Source organism: Camelus ferus, chromosome 24 (assembly GCF_009834535.1).
Source record: "Camelus ferus isolate YT-003-E chromosome 24, BCGSAC_Cfer_1.0, whole genome shotgun sequence".
NCBI lineage: Eukaryota > Metazoa > Chordata > Mammalia > Artiodactyla > Camelidae > Camelus > Camelus ferus.
Genome location: NC_045719.1, coordinates 25319270 through 25332723, shown reverse-complemented (window position 1 = coordinate 25332723; position 13454 = coordinate 25319270). Strand labels below are relative to the sequence as shown.

The 13454-nt window shown below is 51.3% G+C and overlaps 1 protein-coding gene across 1 annotated transcript; it reads right to left on the bottom strand.

Moving 5' to 3' along the window:
- Positions 1 to 2941: 2941 nt before the first annotated feature.
- On the bottom strand, positions 2942 to 8212 carry LOC116659650 (GDP-fucose protein O-fucosyltransferase 2-like). The gene is made up of 3 exons (XM_032467448.1): positions 7904 to 8212; positions 6340 to 6590; positions 2942 to 3266 (listed from the first exon to the last, which is right to left on the bottom strand). The coding sequence occupies exons 1-3, from the start codon at positions 8176 to 8178 to the stop codon at positions 3253 to 3255; spliced, it is 540 nt and encodes a 179-aa protein (XP_032323339.1). The 5' UTR covers positions 8179 to 8212; the 3' UTR covers positions 2942 to 3252.
- Positions 8213 to 13454: the final 5242 nt, after the last annotated feature.

The following is a 13454-nucleotide window of genomic DNA, read 5'->3' as shown; positions in this document are numbered from 1 at the left end:
CTTCTGCTGAGGCTCGGTGTGGCCATACAAACGGATCCCACAAGCCCTGACTTCACTTGACTCGCTGTAGGGATGCTCCCACACTGCCCCGTTCCCCCCAGAGACAGAGGGCTTTCTGCTTGTTCCCGAAGGCCCCACCCCCGTGAGGGCACCGGGTCCAGTGGAGCATCCAGCCTGGTTCCCCGCCAGCCCTTAGGGCCTTGGTGGGGCCTGGAACATCAACTACCCTCCCCTTAGGGGCCCGTTTGTCCTTTCCAGCCAACAGACCTAGGTCATAAGCACTTTAACTCACCTGAGGGTGTTTTCCTCACTTCAGGAGCAGTGAGGACGGGGCTTCTTCACACTCCAAGAGCCCCAGGTCTGGATGCAGACAGCCTGGCTCTCCCCTCAGTCCTGCAGGTCCCGGCCACACCTGCTGCTGGTCACAGTCTGTGCTGTGTTCTCTTCCAGGACAAGAGGTGCACTCTGCCCCCAGCCCCGCCCCCACCAGCGGTGGCAGAGGCGGCGGACAGGCAGGTGAGCTGGGGCCTGAGACCGTGCCCGCAGATCAGTGCCCCAGAGGCCGCTGGTGACTAGAGGGGCCACGGGGCAGAAGGCAGCATGGGATGGGAGGAGGAGGAAGGTTCAGGATAAGGAGATGAAAGGGGGAACAGATAGCACTGTGAGGACCTCGGCCATGAAAGGGAAGAGAAAAGACAGTGACAGCTGGAGCGGTGTTGGCGTTAAAAGCTGCGGGCTTTTTATTTAATTTTATTAATTACCATTACATATAGTGACATATTTTTATTTGATTAAAGATTATGTGCCATGTCATATAACAGGATATAGTAGGTTATTATTTATTAAATAATACATAATAGTAGATATACTAGCATATTATGTTCTGTTTATTTATTATCAGATAGTATATAATACATATGTAGGTATTTATATACATAATATATAATTCATGCATCTATATAATATATAACACATAACAATGTAGGATTATGATTAATATATTTTATAACAAGATTACATAACAATAATGATGTAATATTACCTATTGTATGTCTTGGTTCATGACACATTCTCATCATAGGTGCCTGTAAGAGGTATTTATGTATTAAAATTAATATTATAAGAAACAGTTGTGAACCTATCACCCAGCATCAGAACAGGACTATTGACAGTGACATACTGTGTCCTATCCTGCTCTTGGCCTCTTCTCACAGGAAGTAACCAGCATCCTGAATCCTGGCTTACACTTCCCCTTGTGTTAATTTCACACACACAACATTTAAGATCAGTTAAAACAAATGAACTGCAGGTACATGCAACGAAGAGGATGCATCACACACTCTATGTTAAAATGAAAAAGTAAGCCCTAGAAGGTAGCCTATAGTGTGCTATGCTTTTAACTGTGTATATATATGTCAACTAAACTCACTGAATTAAGAACAACTACAGCTAGAGTCCAGGTGGGAGAGGGACAGATAAAAGGTGAGGTGAGCAGATTGGCTGCAGGTGAGCGAGTTCCTTTCCAGTGACATGTCATTCTCTCTGAAGCAGGAGGCAAGGCCATCTGCTGGGAGTCAGGGAAGAGACAGAGGGAAGGTTAGAGGTGTGCAGAGAGCAGAGAATGTTGACACCACTGAGTGATAAGTGGGGAAATGTGCTCACTAGAGAAATCCTGGAGGATTGCCTGGCAGTGGCAACATGGTGGGCATTGATTTGTAGTCTTAGAAACCTGTGCTGGGAGAGCCTGCTGCCTGCAGGCTCAGAACAAGTAGAGCTGGGTGAACCGAGATGGAAGTCGGCCTGGTGAGGAACTGAAAAGGTCAAGGCTCAAGGGGGTTTTGTTTGTCATAAAGAGAGTGCTGACTGTGGATGCAGAGCTGGAAGGTGGGGAAGTGGAAGTAAGAGGAACGTGGACAGGCAGGAAAGCAGAGGAGTCAGTGCATGATGCCCCAGTGAGGGTGAAGGAGGGCCAGGGAGGCTGGTGGAGAAGCAGCTGGATGGCTAGAGGTGGGCACTTAAAGGAGAGAGGCTGGACCTGGGGTGGAGACACGCCCGGGTATGAGCCCGGGGGTAGGGTGAATGGGGGATGGCTGGCTCAGGCTGACGGAGAAGAAGACCCTACAATGACCATACTGGGTGGTGGAGGGAGAATGAACTTTGACGTCTTGATGGTAGGAGGCGAGGCAATACAGAGCTGGTGGTCCAGGTGCTCCTGACTGAGGCAGATGAGCAGGGAGGCCAGGGTGGCAGGCACTGCTAGGAATGGATCTGGGTTTTCCAGGTGCTCCCAGAGAGGGAGGAGCAATCATCTGAAGGGGAAAGTGAGCACAAGGAGGCCAACCCAGGCTCCTGATCAAACGGGGGGTGTGAGGGGGCAAAGTGTCAACTCCAGAGATGGTGGCCCAGGAAGCAGGGACCACGGGTGAAGTGAGGGGACACTCAGAGAATAGAGGGAGAAGAGTCTTCTGGGTGTAGGGGGAAGAGAGGCCCCAGGACAAAGGAGCACAGGGGCACAGTGATGAGGATGGACCGGCTCTATGGTGACACTGCAGGGATGGCTGGATCTTTGTCCTGAGGGCTTAGTTTGGGGGGGCTACTGGCCTCATGAGGACCCCCCTCTCAGCAGCCTGGACAGACGCTCCCGTTCCTGAGAGCTGTGTGGCCAACACTGTTCTCGGAGGGGCTCTGCCTCCATCTTCTATCATACTTCCCTGCCCAGCCCCCGACCGCCAGCGAGGGAGCCTGGGCCTCGCAGCTGCTTCCCGTGGAGGGAGACAGGCTCCTTGGAGAAGCAGGCTGATCTTACTTTTCTCCGTAACCCAGGTCCTAGCAAAGCGCCAGCGTGGCCCATTCAGAGGCTCAGATACTTACTAAATTAACTCAAAGCAGTAGAATAGCAGAGCTGGAGGAAGTGACCACTGAGCTCACAGAAGTTCACTGCCCACACCCCCATTCTACAGATGAGGAAACAGAGACCAAGCGGTGAAGCAGCCTTGGCCAAGGTCACGCTGCTCCTTAATGCTGGCCTGTGTCGGGCATGCCAAGTGATGAGCTGCAGTGAAGGGCCTGAGAGGGGGCTCTGGGGCCAGACAGCTTGGGTTCAAGTCCCAGCTCTGCCATTTACTAGCTGTGTGATTAATGACTGTCCTTCCTGTAAAGTGCCACCTCATTGGGTTGTCGTGAACACAGAGTTCCTGGAACAGCAGGACAGAGTTCTGTAAGGGTTTGCTGTTGCTTTGGTTACTATTATTATCACCAAGTGAACCCTGAAATGAAGAACAAAGACAGCAAGAATTTTTATTTTAAAGGATTTTAAAATCCGATGATGAATGTTTGATTTCATCTATTCAAGTTTGCATTTGACCCTTACTAACAACCACACAGTGGGTGACTTTTGAGGAAATGTTGCTTCATGTCTTGAATTCTCACTAACGACACAGGATATTCAACAGGAAGCAGTTTTTTTCCAGGAAGAGGGACAAAAAGTTAACAATATCTCGGTACCTCTCGGTTCCCAGTGAGTTGGTTGTGACCTGTCAACCCAACTTTGGGGAAGTGCCCGCTCCTCCTGGGCTCGCTGCACTGCCCCGCGGCCTCCAGGGGGCGCTGTACCCCCACACGAATCCAGTCTCTTGGTTCATATCTTGCTTCAGATCCCTCAAGGACTGCCCATGCCCCAGGGCCCCATCTGCCCCGCCAGCCTCGCCTGCTGGACTCCAGGACACCATCCTGGGTCTCAACCATCCTCTGCCCCTATGCCCGCCCCACTACTCTTCACTTTGTCCTTCAAGTGTGGGCTCCTGTGGCTCTCCACCCAGCAGGGGTCTCCCCGTCCTCCACCTCGGGTAACTGCATCGTCCTGCACGGTGCCTAGCGAACCCGTGTGGAGGCAGGAAGAATACAGAACAACAGGTGCTCAGAGGGGCTGCCTTTCCCACTGCAGGGGCCCTGGAGAGCTTCTCCCGGCTGGTTATTCACAGGCGCTGAAGCTGTGGAATCTCGATCTCACCAATTTAAAGGGCATCATCACTAATTACAAAAGCAATCATTTTTTCAGTAGCAAAAGGAGAAAAGACTTTGTGCCCCGCACCTCCAACTTTCTTCCTCCGCCTTCCGAGGTGATTCTCACTCTCTGGGCAAGGGTAGAAAGCAACACACAGAATATTATTTTTCAATGTTTCCTTTCCCACTCTGAAGATTGCTTTCCCAGAACCGATGAAGGCTAGGATGGTATGGCTTCCCTGGACTCAGGATTCAGAGGCGCGGAGGGGAGGGGAGATAATTCAGCATTATTGAACCAAACAGAGACATTAAAAGGTTCTACTCTGAACTGAAAGGAAGCAGGATGCTATAGAAATGGGAAACCATAGTTGGAAATGCAATAACGTGTTACAAGACAATAAACATGAAGATGTAAGAAAGAAAAAGTACATCAAAATACAAAAAGTTGGGAATGGGAGACGGTAGCAAGAAAAGATAGATTTTTTTCTCTCTTTTTTTTTTCTCATTATTTTTAGGATGTGTTGGAGCCTACGTGATTATCAGTCTAAAGGAAATAGATATAGTAATGGGTTGATATACTTGAAAAAAAGGTAACCACAAATCGAAAGCATACAATAGAGTCGCAAAAAAAAAAAAAAAAGAAACAAACTCAAAATGGCTTAAAGACTTAAACATTAGACAAGACGCTATAAACCTCTCAGAAGAAAACATAGGCAAAACATTATTTGACATACATCTCAGCAATGTTTTCCTAGGGCAATCCACCCAAACAACAGAAATAAAAGCCAAAATAAACAAATGGGACCTAATTACACCTATCAGCTTTTTCACAGCAATAGAAACCATAAGCAAAACAAAAAGACAACCTATGGAATGGGAGAAAATATTTGCAAAAGATGAGACTGAACATGGCTTAACTTCTAGACTATATAAATAGTTCATACGACTTAATAAGAAAAAAATAAACAACCCAATCCAAAAATGGGCAGAACAACTAAACAAGCAATTCTCCCATGAAGATATATAAATGGCCAATAGGCATATGAAAAAAAGGTTCAATATCGCTAATTATCAGAGAAATGCAAATCAAAACTACAATAAGTTATCATCTCACACTAGTCAGAATGGCCACCATTCAAACATCCACAAACCATAAATGCTGGAGAGGCTGTGGAGAAAAGGGAACCCTCCTACATTTTTGGTGGGAATGTAGTTTGGTGCAGCCACTGTGGAAAATGGTATGGAGAGTCCTCAAAAGACTAAAAAAAGACTTATCATTTGATCCAGCAATCCCACTGCTGGGCATATATCCAGAGGGAAACTTAATTCCAAAATATACCTGCACCCCAATGTTCACAGCAGCATTGTTTACAATGGCCAAGACATAGAAGCAACCTAAACGCCCACTGACAGTTGACTGGATAAAGATGTAGTATTTAGATATAAAAGAATATTACTCAGTCATAACAAAGAAGGAAATTATGCCATTTACAGCAACATGGATGGACCTGGAGATTATCACACTAAAGTGAAATAACTCAGACAGAGAAAGACAAGTATCCTATGATATCACTTATATGTGGAATTTTAAAAAATGATACAAATGAACTTATTTACAAAACAAAAACAGACTCACAGACTTAGAAAACAAACTTATGAGTTTGGGATTAACAATTACAAACTGCTATATGTAAAATAAATAAACAACAAGATTCACTGCAGAACACAGGGGCAAATATTCAGTATCTTGCAACCTATAATGGAAAAGAACCTGAAAAAGAATAGACTATGTATATGTACAACTGAATCACTATGCTGTATACCCGAAACTAACAAAACATTGTAAATCAACCACATTTCAATGTAAAAAAGATAAGCTCTAAATACCTTTATTCAAAGAAAATCTTCAAATCTTACCTCTTACATAAATAAAATGGGAAGCTTGAGCAGGACCAAATTATAATGAATGAGAGGTTACATACCTTCTCCAGCACGTGGCCCATGCTACACACACATCGTGTTTTCCTTCAGGTAAGAATGGCCCTTACTGCCCAGGGAGCGAGTCCTGCTGGGACAAGGTCTCTGTGGCAGTGCCCTCCTTGTCACCGCTCCATCTCACCAGGAGGCCAGGGTTTTCAGAGGGGAGGGAACACAGAGCTCATACACTTCAGATCTATTTCCTGAGAAAAACTATGGAAAGACCAAATTCACCTGCAGTGCGGGAAACATGAGCAGGACCCCTAAGCAGACTGACAAGCCCAAAGCAAGACGGCCCGATGTTCACATCGGAACCATAACAACAACCGTCTGGCCCCAGTTAAACGATCACCATCTCACCTGCAATGAACTGTTCGTACTCAGTGTCAGGGATGGTTCTGTTGAGAGTTGAGAGATCAAAAAAGTCAGACCAGGGAATCCGGATCTGGTGGATGTCCAGGCTCTGCCAATGGTAGAGGCGGCCCCAAGGGGGTAGAACCAGCACCGACTCCTCCTTTTTCAGCAGAGTCTTCAGGAGGAAGGCGATGTGGATACAGACGCCCCTACAGAGGCTGAAGCCCTCTGGAGGGTTGACGTCACACAGAAGGTACCTGGCAGGGAGCAAAGGAGAGCGGGTCTTCAGGGCCAGGCCTCTGCACAGGAATCCCGGCTTAGATAGAACAGATACAACGGGAATCCCTGCACAGCACATGGCCTAGACTCAAGACACGTTCAGCAGCTTCTGGTTTGTATAGTGGAGGCATTGTCCACCCATCTCCATGTGGCCAATTACTTCGAGTCCGGGAGCACATGCAGAAGACATCTTGGCATCTGTCTAACAACGCTAAGCACCTGACTAGTACCTGAGCACCCGTTCTCCAGGGGCTCTCAAGCTTCTTGGTCTACAGACCCCTGTACACTCTTAATTACTGAGGAGTCCAAAAGGCTGCTGTTCATGTGGGTTAAATCTATCAATAGTTCCTGTGTTAGAAGTTAAATTAGAACTTCAAAAAATGCTTATGAGTTCACTTAAAAATAATAACAACCTACTACATGTTACCATTAATACTCTTAAGCAAAAAATAAGTATATTTTTCTAAACAAAAATCATTAATGAGAAGAATAGCAGTGATTTTAATTTCTGCAAATCTCTTTTGGACTGGTGAGAGCTGAATTCTATCTGCCTCTACATTCCCTGTTTTGTGCTATCACAGACCAGGTTTTCCCTGGAAAACCCCACAGGAAACTCGGGAGTGCAAGAGTGTGCAAAAGGCAGGTGACATACCGGCGTTACTACGAAAATAGTCTTGCATCTCAGGGGCCTCGGACACACGTTGATAACTGCTGCCCTACCCTAGGCGACACTCTCCTACACAAGAGCCAGGCAAGGGTCCTGGCTTCTTTAATGAGTTACCGCAGCCACACCCCTCCCTTCTCTGTGTTAATATTTCCCACAACCTCCACTACTGCAGATGAGGATGTAATACTCAACTGGGGCCTCTAATCCCAGAAGACTGCCAACCTTGAGAGGGAGGGCCCACCTACCATCCCTACACCCCACACAGTCTATTTTGAGTCAAGCCCTAGATAACTGCTAATCGGCACTGACCCTTGTCTTATTCCTGAGGTTTATCGAAGGAGCCAAAATCTGGATGGAACTGAAATTTCCCTGCAGATAAACAAGGCTGATAAACCACCCCATTCCAACATCTGATTCTGGGGCTCTTCAAAACCCGGATAAGGCCCCGCTTCATAAAAGACAGGTCCTCCGCCTGCCCTTCCCGGGGGTTCTGGGAGGCCGCGGCCACACAGGGCTACCCGGACTCGCGGTCCCAGCCCCAGTGCCTGAGGGGGAGGAAAGCCCGAGGCTGTGCCCCAGCCCTGTCCCTCCCCCTGCCCCAACCAGCTCCCCGGCACCACAGACCCTCCCCGGCAGCCACACCAACCCGGATCACATCCCGGTCCATTAACACTGGCCCCGCCAACGGCGCGGGCAGTACGTTTACCGTCTGGGGGACGCCGCCCAAGAAAGGATGTCGGCCGCCAACTGACCAGGCCAGAACTAGTCGCCCAGCCGAGCAAGCCGCCATCCCCCGCAGCAAGCACCGCCATGGTCCCGGGTAGCTGCACACTTCCGGAGCCCGCTGCCCGCCCCAGAAGTGCACGCCGGCCCGCGCGGAGCGCAGCGCCTGTAGCCATGGCAATGCCGCGGGGCCCTCCCCTAGCGCTTGCGTCTGCGTCCTCCCGAGGCTAGACGTGCGAGGGCAGAAATTGCGGAGCCAATGGGAGCCAGGGCGCGGCCAGGACGGGGGCTGGGGGGAGGCTTATGGGCAGCTGGGCGGGGCCGGGCGGGCGGGGCCGCGCGGAAGTCCTGACCTGCAGGTGGCGCCGGCCGGAGGCTGGGGCGGTGCTGCCACCAGTGGGCGGGGCCGCAGGGCAGCGGGGCAGCGGGGCAGCGAGGTGGGGGCACCCTCAGCCTGTCCGTGTGCGGGGCTCAGCCTGGGCTCCGCGGCCTACACTTGCACCGGACGTGGACCCAGGCTACTGGTGTGCAAGATAGAGGACTGAGCCCAGGCACGCACGGCTGGCCAGGTAGGGCACCTGAAGTGCAGATCCTGCCAGGCCCGCTGCCGGCCTTGAATTCGCGCTGCTGGGCAGTTTCCAAGAAGATGGGATCTGTCCCAAGAGGGGAGGTAGGGCAGGGGTGCCAGATGCCGGGTTGGGTGCGGTCTTACAGGAGAGCCACGGTGAGAGGGTACAGAGCAGCCCCTGTGTTGGCGGGGCTAGGAATTTGGGGTATGGGGTGGGGATGGTGTGTGCCATGCTCTGTGGTCTCCCCAAGAACTCTCACCCCCAAGCAAGGGACCCTGCTCCCTCCACCCTTCACTGCATCCCCTGCCTTCCCCAGCACCACCATCGCTGCCCCAGAGTGTCCACTGACCTCTACCCACAGCGGGCACTGTCCCTGTTACAGGTACTGAGATCCTGGTGGTTCCAGCCCGAGGGTGGGGGCTGTATCTGACCAGTTAGGATGCCTGGAGCCTTTGTATGAAACCTCAGACCATAATGCATGCATGCACAGAGGCCCCTCAAACAGCATTCCCTGCATGGCCCTCCCCACTGCGCACCCACAGCGCAGCTTCCACACGGGGCCAAGCCTGCCGGAGGACCGCTGGTCCCTCTCCTCCTGTCCCTGATCAAGAGTGCACCACCCACACTGCTGGGAATTTAGGGGGCCTTAGAAGAGCAGCTGGTATTTTCATGGGCAAATATTTGCTCTTTTGGGAAGATTTGAGTGCAAAGGGATGTAGGGTATGCTTTTTCTGTTGCCATGGAACTGGTGACTAGGATGCAAACTTAACTCAAAGCAGTTTTTAGAGACAGCCGCAAAATATATTACCCAAAGATCACTGGTTCCCCAACAAAGGCAACAAAACCTGGCGGGTGGGGGTCCTGGCCCCTCTTTCTGGGGGTTGGGGTTTACACCCTCCAGCTGTGACAGAGCCCGAAACAGCTCTGAACATGCTCCAACAGGCTTTCCCAGCACAAACTGCCTTTATTTTGAATCTGGGTGAAGGAACCAGCTGAGAAATCTGGGTAAATCTCCCTGGGTGTAACCATGGCTTTTATGCTGGATGAAAGAGCGGCTCTACACTAGTTCACATCTCAGAAATGAATGTGTGTTGAAGCCGTCATTCATGTAGCGTGTTGGGAACACAGAGTTTCGTGGTGAGAACTATGTAAATTACATGTCTATGATGAAACACTCGCTCGAACTGGGTATTCCAGCGCATACTGCCTTTATATCGAAACTGGCTTCTCAGAAGACCTGTGGTCTCCACTGCAGGTCTGTCTCCAAGCGGAGGGCCAGCATGGTGACTCTGCTCCCCCTGTCTATTCTGGGAGGTCTAGGTGTTCTCCATGGCCCTTCCTCCATTGTTTCTTTTGGAAACACCCCGCAGATGAAATGGGCCTGAGAACAGGAGAGCTGGATGCCAACAGCCACTGCCCAGTGTGTGGCTCCTGGGAGGGACATCTCCTCTCCGTGGGCTCTGATCTCCCCTCCCCTCTCCCCCACCCCCACCCTTCTCCTCCTGCATTTCCTGATTGATCTATGGATAATGGTCCATACCAGGAATGACCTGGGAGAGGTTTTATGAGTCTTTAAGGGAAAAAAAAAGAAATCTTTAGACAAATTACTGAAAGTAACTTCCAGCTTTCCCGGGATAGTCCTTTTTCCAATGTTTAAGGCTAGTTGACAGGGTGTGAAATTGTCTAACCACTCACATCTGAGCAAGTGCTACCTATCTCTCCCACTCCCCGCAGCATCCACCTGTGGCAAATTGGCCACAAGAGGGCACGAAAGCTCTTTCCCCTCGCCAGCGCCAGCAGTGGCTTTGGAGTCAGTGGAGGCTGAGACAAATGGCCCCGCCCTGAGGTTTGGGGGGCCTCCAGCCACAGCCAGAGGAAGCGGGGGGTTTTCAGAGTGGCCCAGCAGGGAAACCAGGCAAGGCTGCCTGGCCCAAGTCTTCCCTGCCCAGAGAGCCCCATGAACTGCTTTGGGCCCCACTCCCCATTTGGGCCCCCTGCAAAAAGGTTCCAAGGGAGCCATACCTGAGAAGGCAGAAGGACGGCCCTTTGGCCTGGGGTCCCAGCAGGTGTGTCCTGTGAGACCTGTGGCCACGTATCTTCCTTGTCTCTCCAGGTCACTGAAGCGTCTGTGCTGGGCACCTTGGTGGTCAGGGACATGGGAAGAACTCTAAACTCTGAAGAAGGAGAGAGAGACTCTTCCTGGAAGCAAGGATTCCAGGGAGACGCCTTGCCCAGAACTGGGGGACTGTGTCCTGAGTAGACCCCTGGGAGGCAATGTGGGGCTGTGGGGTCCTCTTCAGAGAAGGGAGCAGGTGTGCTTTCCGGGGGTGGGGTCCTGCTTTGTCCAGTCATGTCCTTGTGTAAGACTCATTTACAAACACCTTCCAGTCCACCTAGGGGTGGCCCCAGGGGTGGGGGTAGAGGAGGGGAGTGAAGGGTGCAGACTTCGGGCCCCCGACCCACCCAGGGAGCCAAGGGTCAGTGGGAACATCATGGGAGTCTAGTGCAGGGGTGGAGGACGAGCACTAAGAACATACCAAGTCATGCAATAAAGTGACCCGTGACCATGAGACACAGGTGGCCGTATACCAAAGGAGGGAGATAGAAATTTAGACCCAGGCTCTGAGAACCTTGAGAGGGGCTGGAGGGTCCCAGGAGCCCTCAGGAACAGCTCTCCTAGGGGCACAGATATCCCAATACACACATTTCTCATGGATGCTTTTTGGGATGCAGAGTGAGTTACCAGGATCCTGAACTTAGTATGGAACCCCACCCCCTTGTTCATCACGGTTCCTGGCAATAACTTGCTGTCATTTGTCCCTGGACATGCACAGGGGAGCTGACTGCTGTGGGGGTCACTGCAGGACTATAATCTTCTGGTGTGGGCTCTGTGACCACAGAAACCCAGGGGGATTTCTTAACGGGAGCACCTGGAGACCATGCCTGCAAGGACCACCCTCATGGGATGGCCAATGAGCCCGTGGTACCCAGGTCACCAAGTGACGAAGTTGTGAGGTTGCCTGGGGTAACCTGGGGGCATGTAGGTTTCTGTGGTCAGCACGTGGGCCCAGCACTGCGGGATGGTCTGCACAAAGAGGGGCCTGCCCTCCTGATGATGGCTTCTAACACCTGCAGGGAAACTGCTCCCAGGGCTCCTGGAGGTCCATATTGAGAGTGTCCTGCCAGCCATGTGGGGTCACATTCCCCTGATGCAGAGGCAGACCTCTCCCCCTTGAGGCCCAGGGGACACCTGGCTCAGGTCCCAACTGTGTGCCCTGGACACGCAGAGCCCCAGATCTCTGGCACAGCCTGGGCTGTGGTCGTGTCAGGGCAGAAAAGGCCCAGGGAAGGGGCTTATTCAGGGGCAGAGGCCACTCTGCAGGGATGCTGGACCTGGCAGCAATGAACTGCTTCAGAACTCCCCTGGGCTGGGTTTCCAAGCTGTGGGATGGAAGAGACCCTCCTTCCTGCGGTGCAGTGGGGGGAACTATATCCATCATCAATGTCAGCCCTGAAAATGGACGCTGCGCTACCTCCATTCCTAGAAAGAAAAATCAGGCCCTTCCAGTCCATGTGACTCAGAAAGTCATTCAGCAATGTTCGGGGTCCCCACTTTAGGCTTTGAATTAGAGCTGAGCGGCTCAGGAGGCCAGATCCTTGTCCGTCGCTCCAGGAGTAGGCTTTCTGCTGGGGGACAGGATCCTCACAAACACATGTGTCTTTGTGGGACACTCCCCTCTGATCAGCTGGGAGGCAGGGTGCAATTGTGGGAAATCGTGTTTCCATGAGCAGAGGGCCACCAAGTGGTGGGGGCACAGGAGAATGTGAGAATGAGTCCCAAAGCCTTTCTGGAATCAAAAAACTGGCAAATGTGAAAAAGTGCATAATTTGTTTTATTGAACAGGCTGCTTATGTACGTTTGGAGGGCCAGGTTCAAGGACTCTGCATCCCTCCAGGACAATAGCCTCAAGAGAAGAACAGACAGAGCAGGAGGAGATCTGGGGTTTCTCCCAGGAATGAGGCGGAACAGGGATTTCTGCAGATTTGCAAGGAGTCCCCGACCACTGAGCACGGGGTTACAACCCCACGTGACCCCTGTCGTGTTTACCTTGGGCTCTGGGTCTGGCCTGCTCATGTATTCTTCCAGCTGAGTTCCAGAAACTCAGAGGGTGGACTTAGAGGGGCTGCGTTTGGAACCTAGTGAGGAGGTGGAGGGTCCTTTATCTTGAGTCCCTTCAACCTAATCACCGTAGCTGAAGCCCAACACCCCCCAGACCCCCAGGGTGGCCGTGGAGGGAGAGCAAGCCTGGCAGGTGGCCTAGGGGTCCCACTGCTGTGTCCCTCCCTTGTCTTCGTTCCCTTTCACCCCGGAAGGTGTGATTGTCTCGTGTCATGGTGGCCACCGCAGTGTCCCTCCCAGCAATCTCTCTTCTCCATCAAGTGGGTTTCCCACCCCCGCTCAGCCTTCTCTCTGCATGGATGCTGAAGGACCAGGCCCACCTGAAGTTCTGAGATTGAGCAGTAAGGTGGAAACAAAGAAACCAATGGAAACAAAGAAGCAAGTGATTGTGGCAAAGCTCCCCACCACAGAGAAGCTGCCCTGAGTGGAAGGGAGGGTGTGGGCATGCCCATTTGTTTCCTGTCTCCCAGTGCTCTTAGCTTTCTTATTGCAGACCTGCATGGTTACAACAAAATGATCTGCAAAACTGAAAATATTTACTCTCTCGCTTTTACAGAAAAGGCTGGCCAGCCTCTGGTCCCGGTACCAGGCAAGTGATTGGAGTTCCTTTCCAGTTTGGAAACATCTTGGCAGGCCCAGGTTTGCAAAGGTCTTTAAGAGTAGTTACGGAGTTTTGCTTCTAAATTTTTTTTCAGCTGTATAT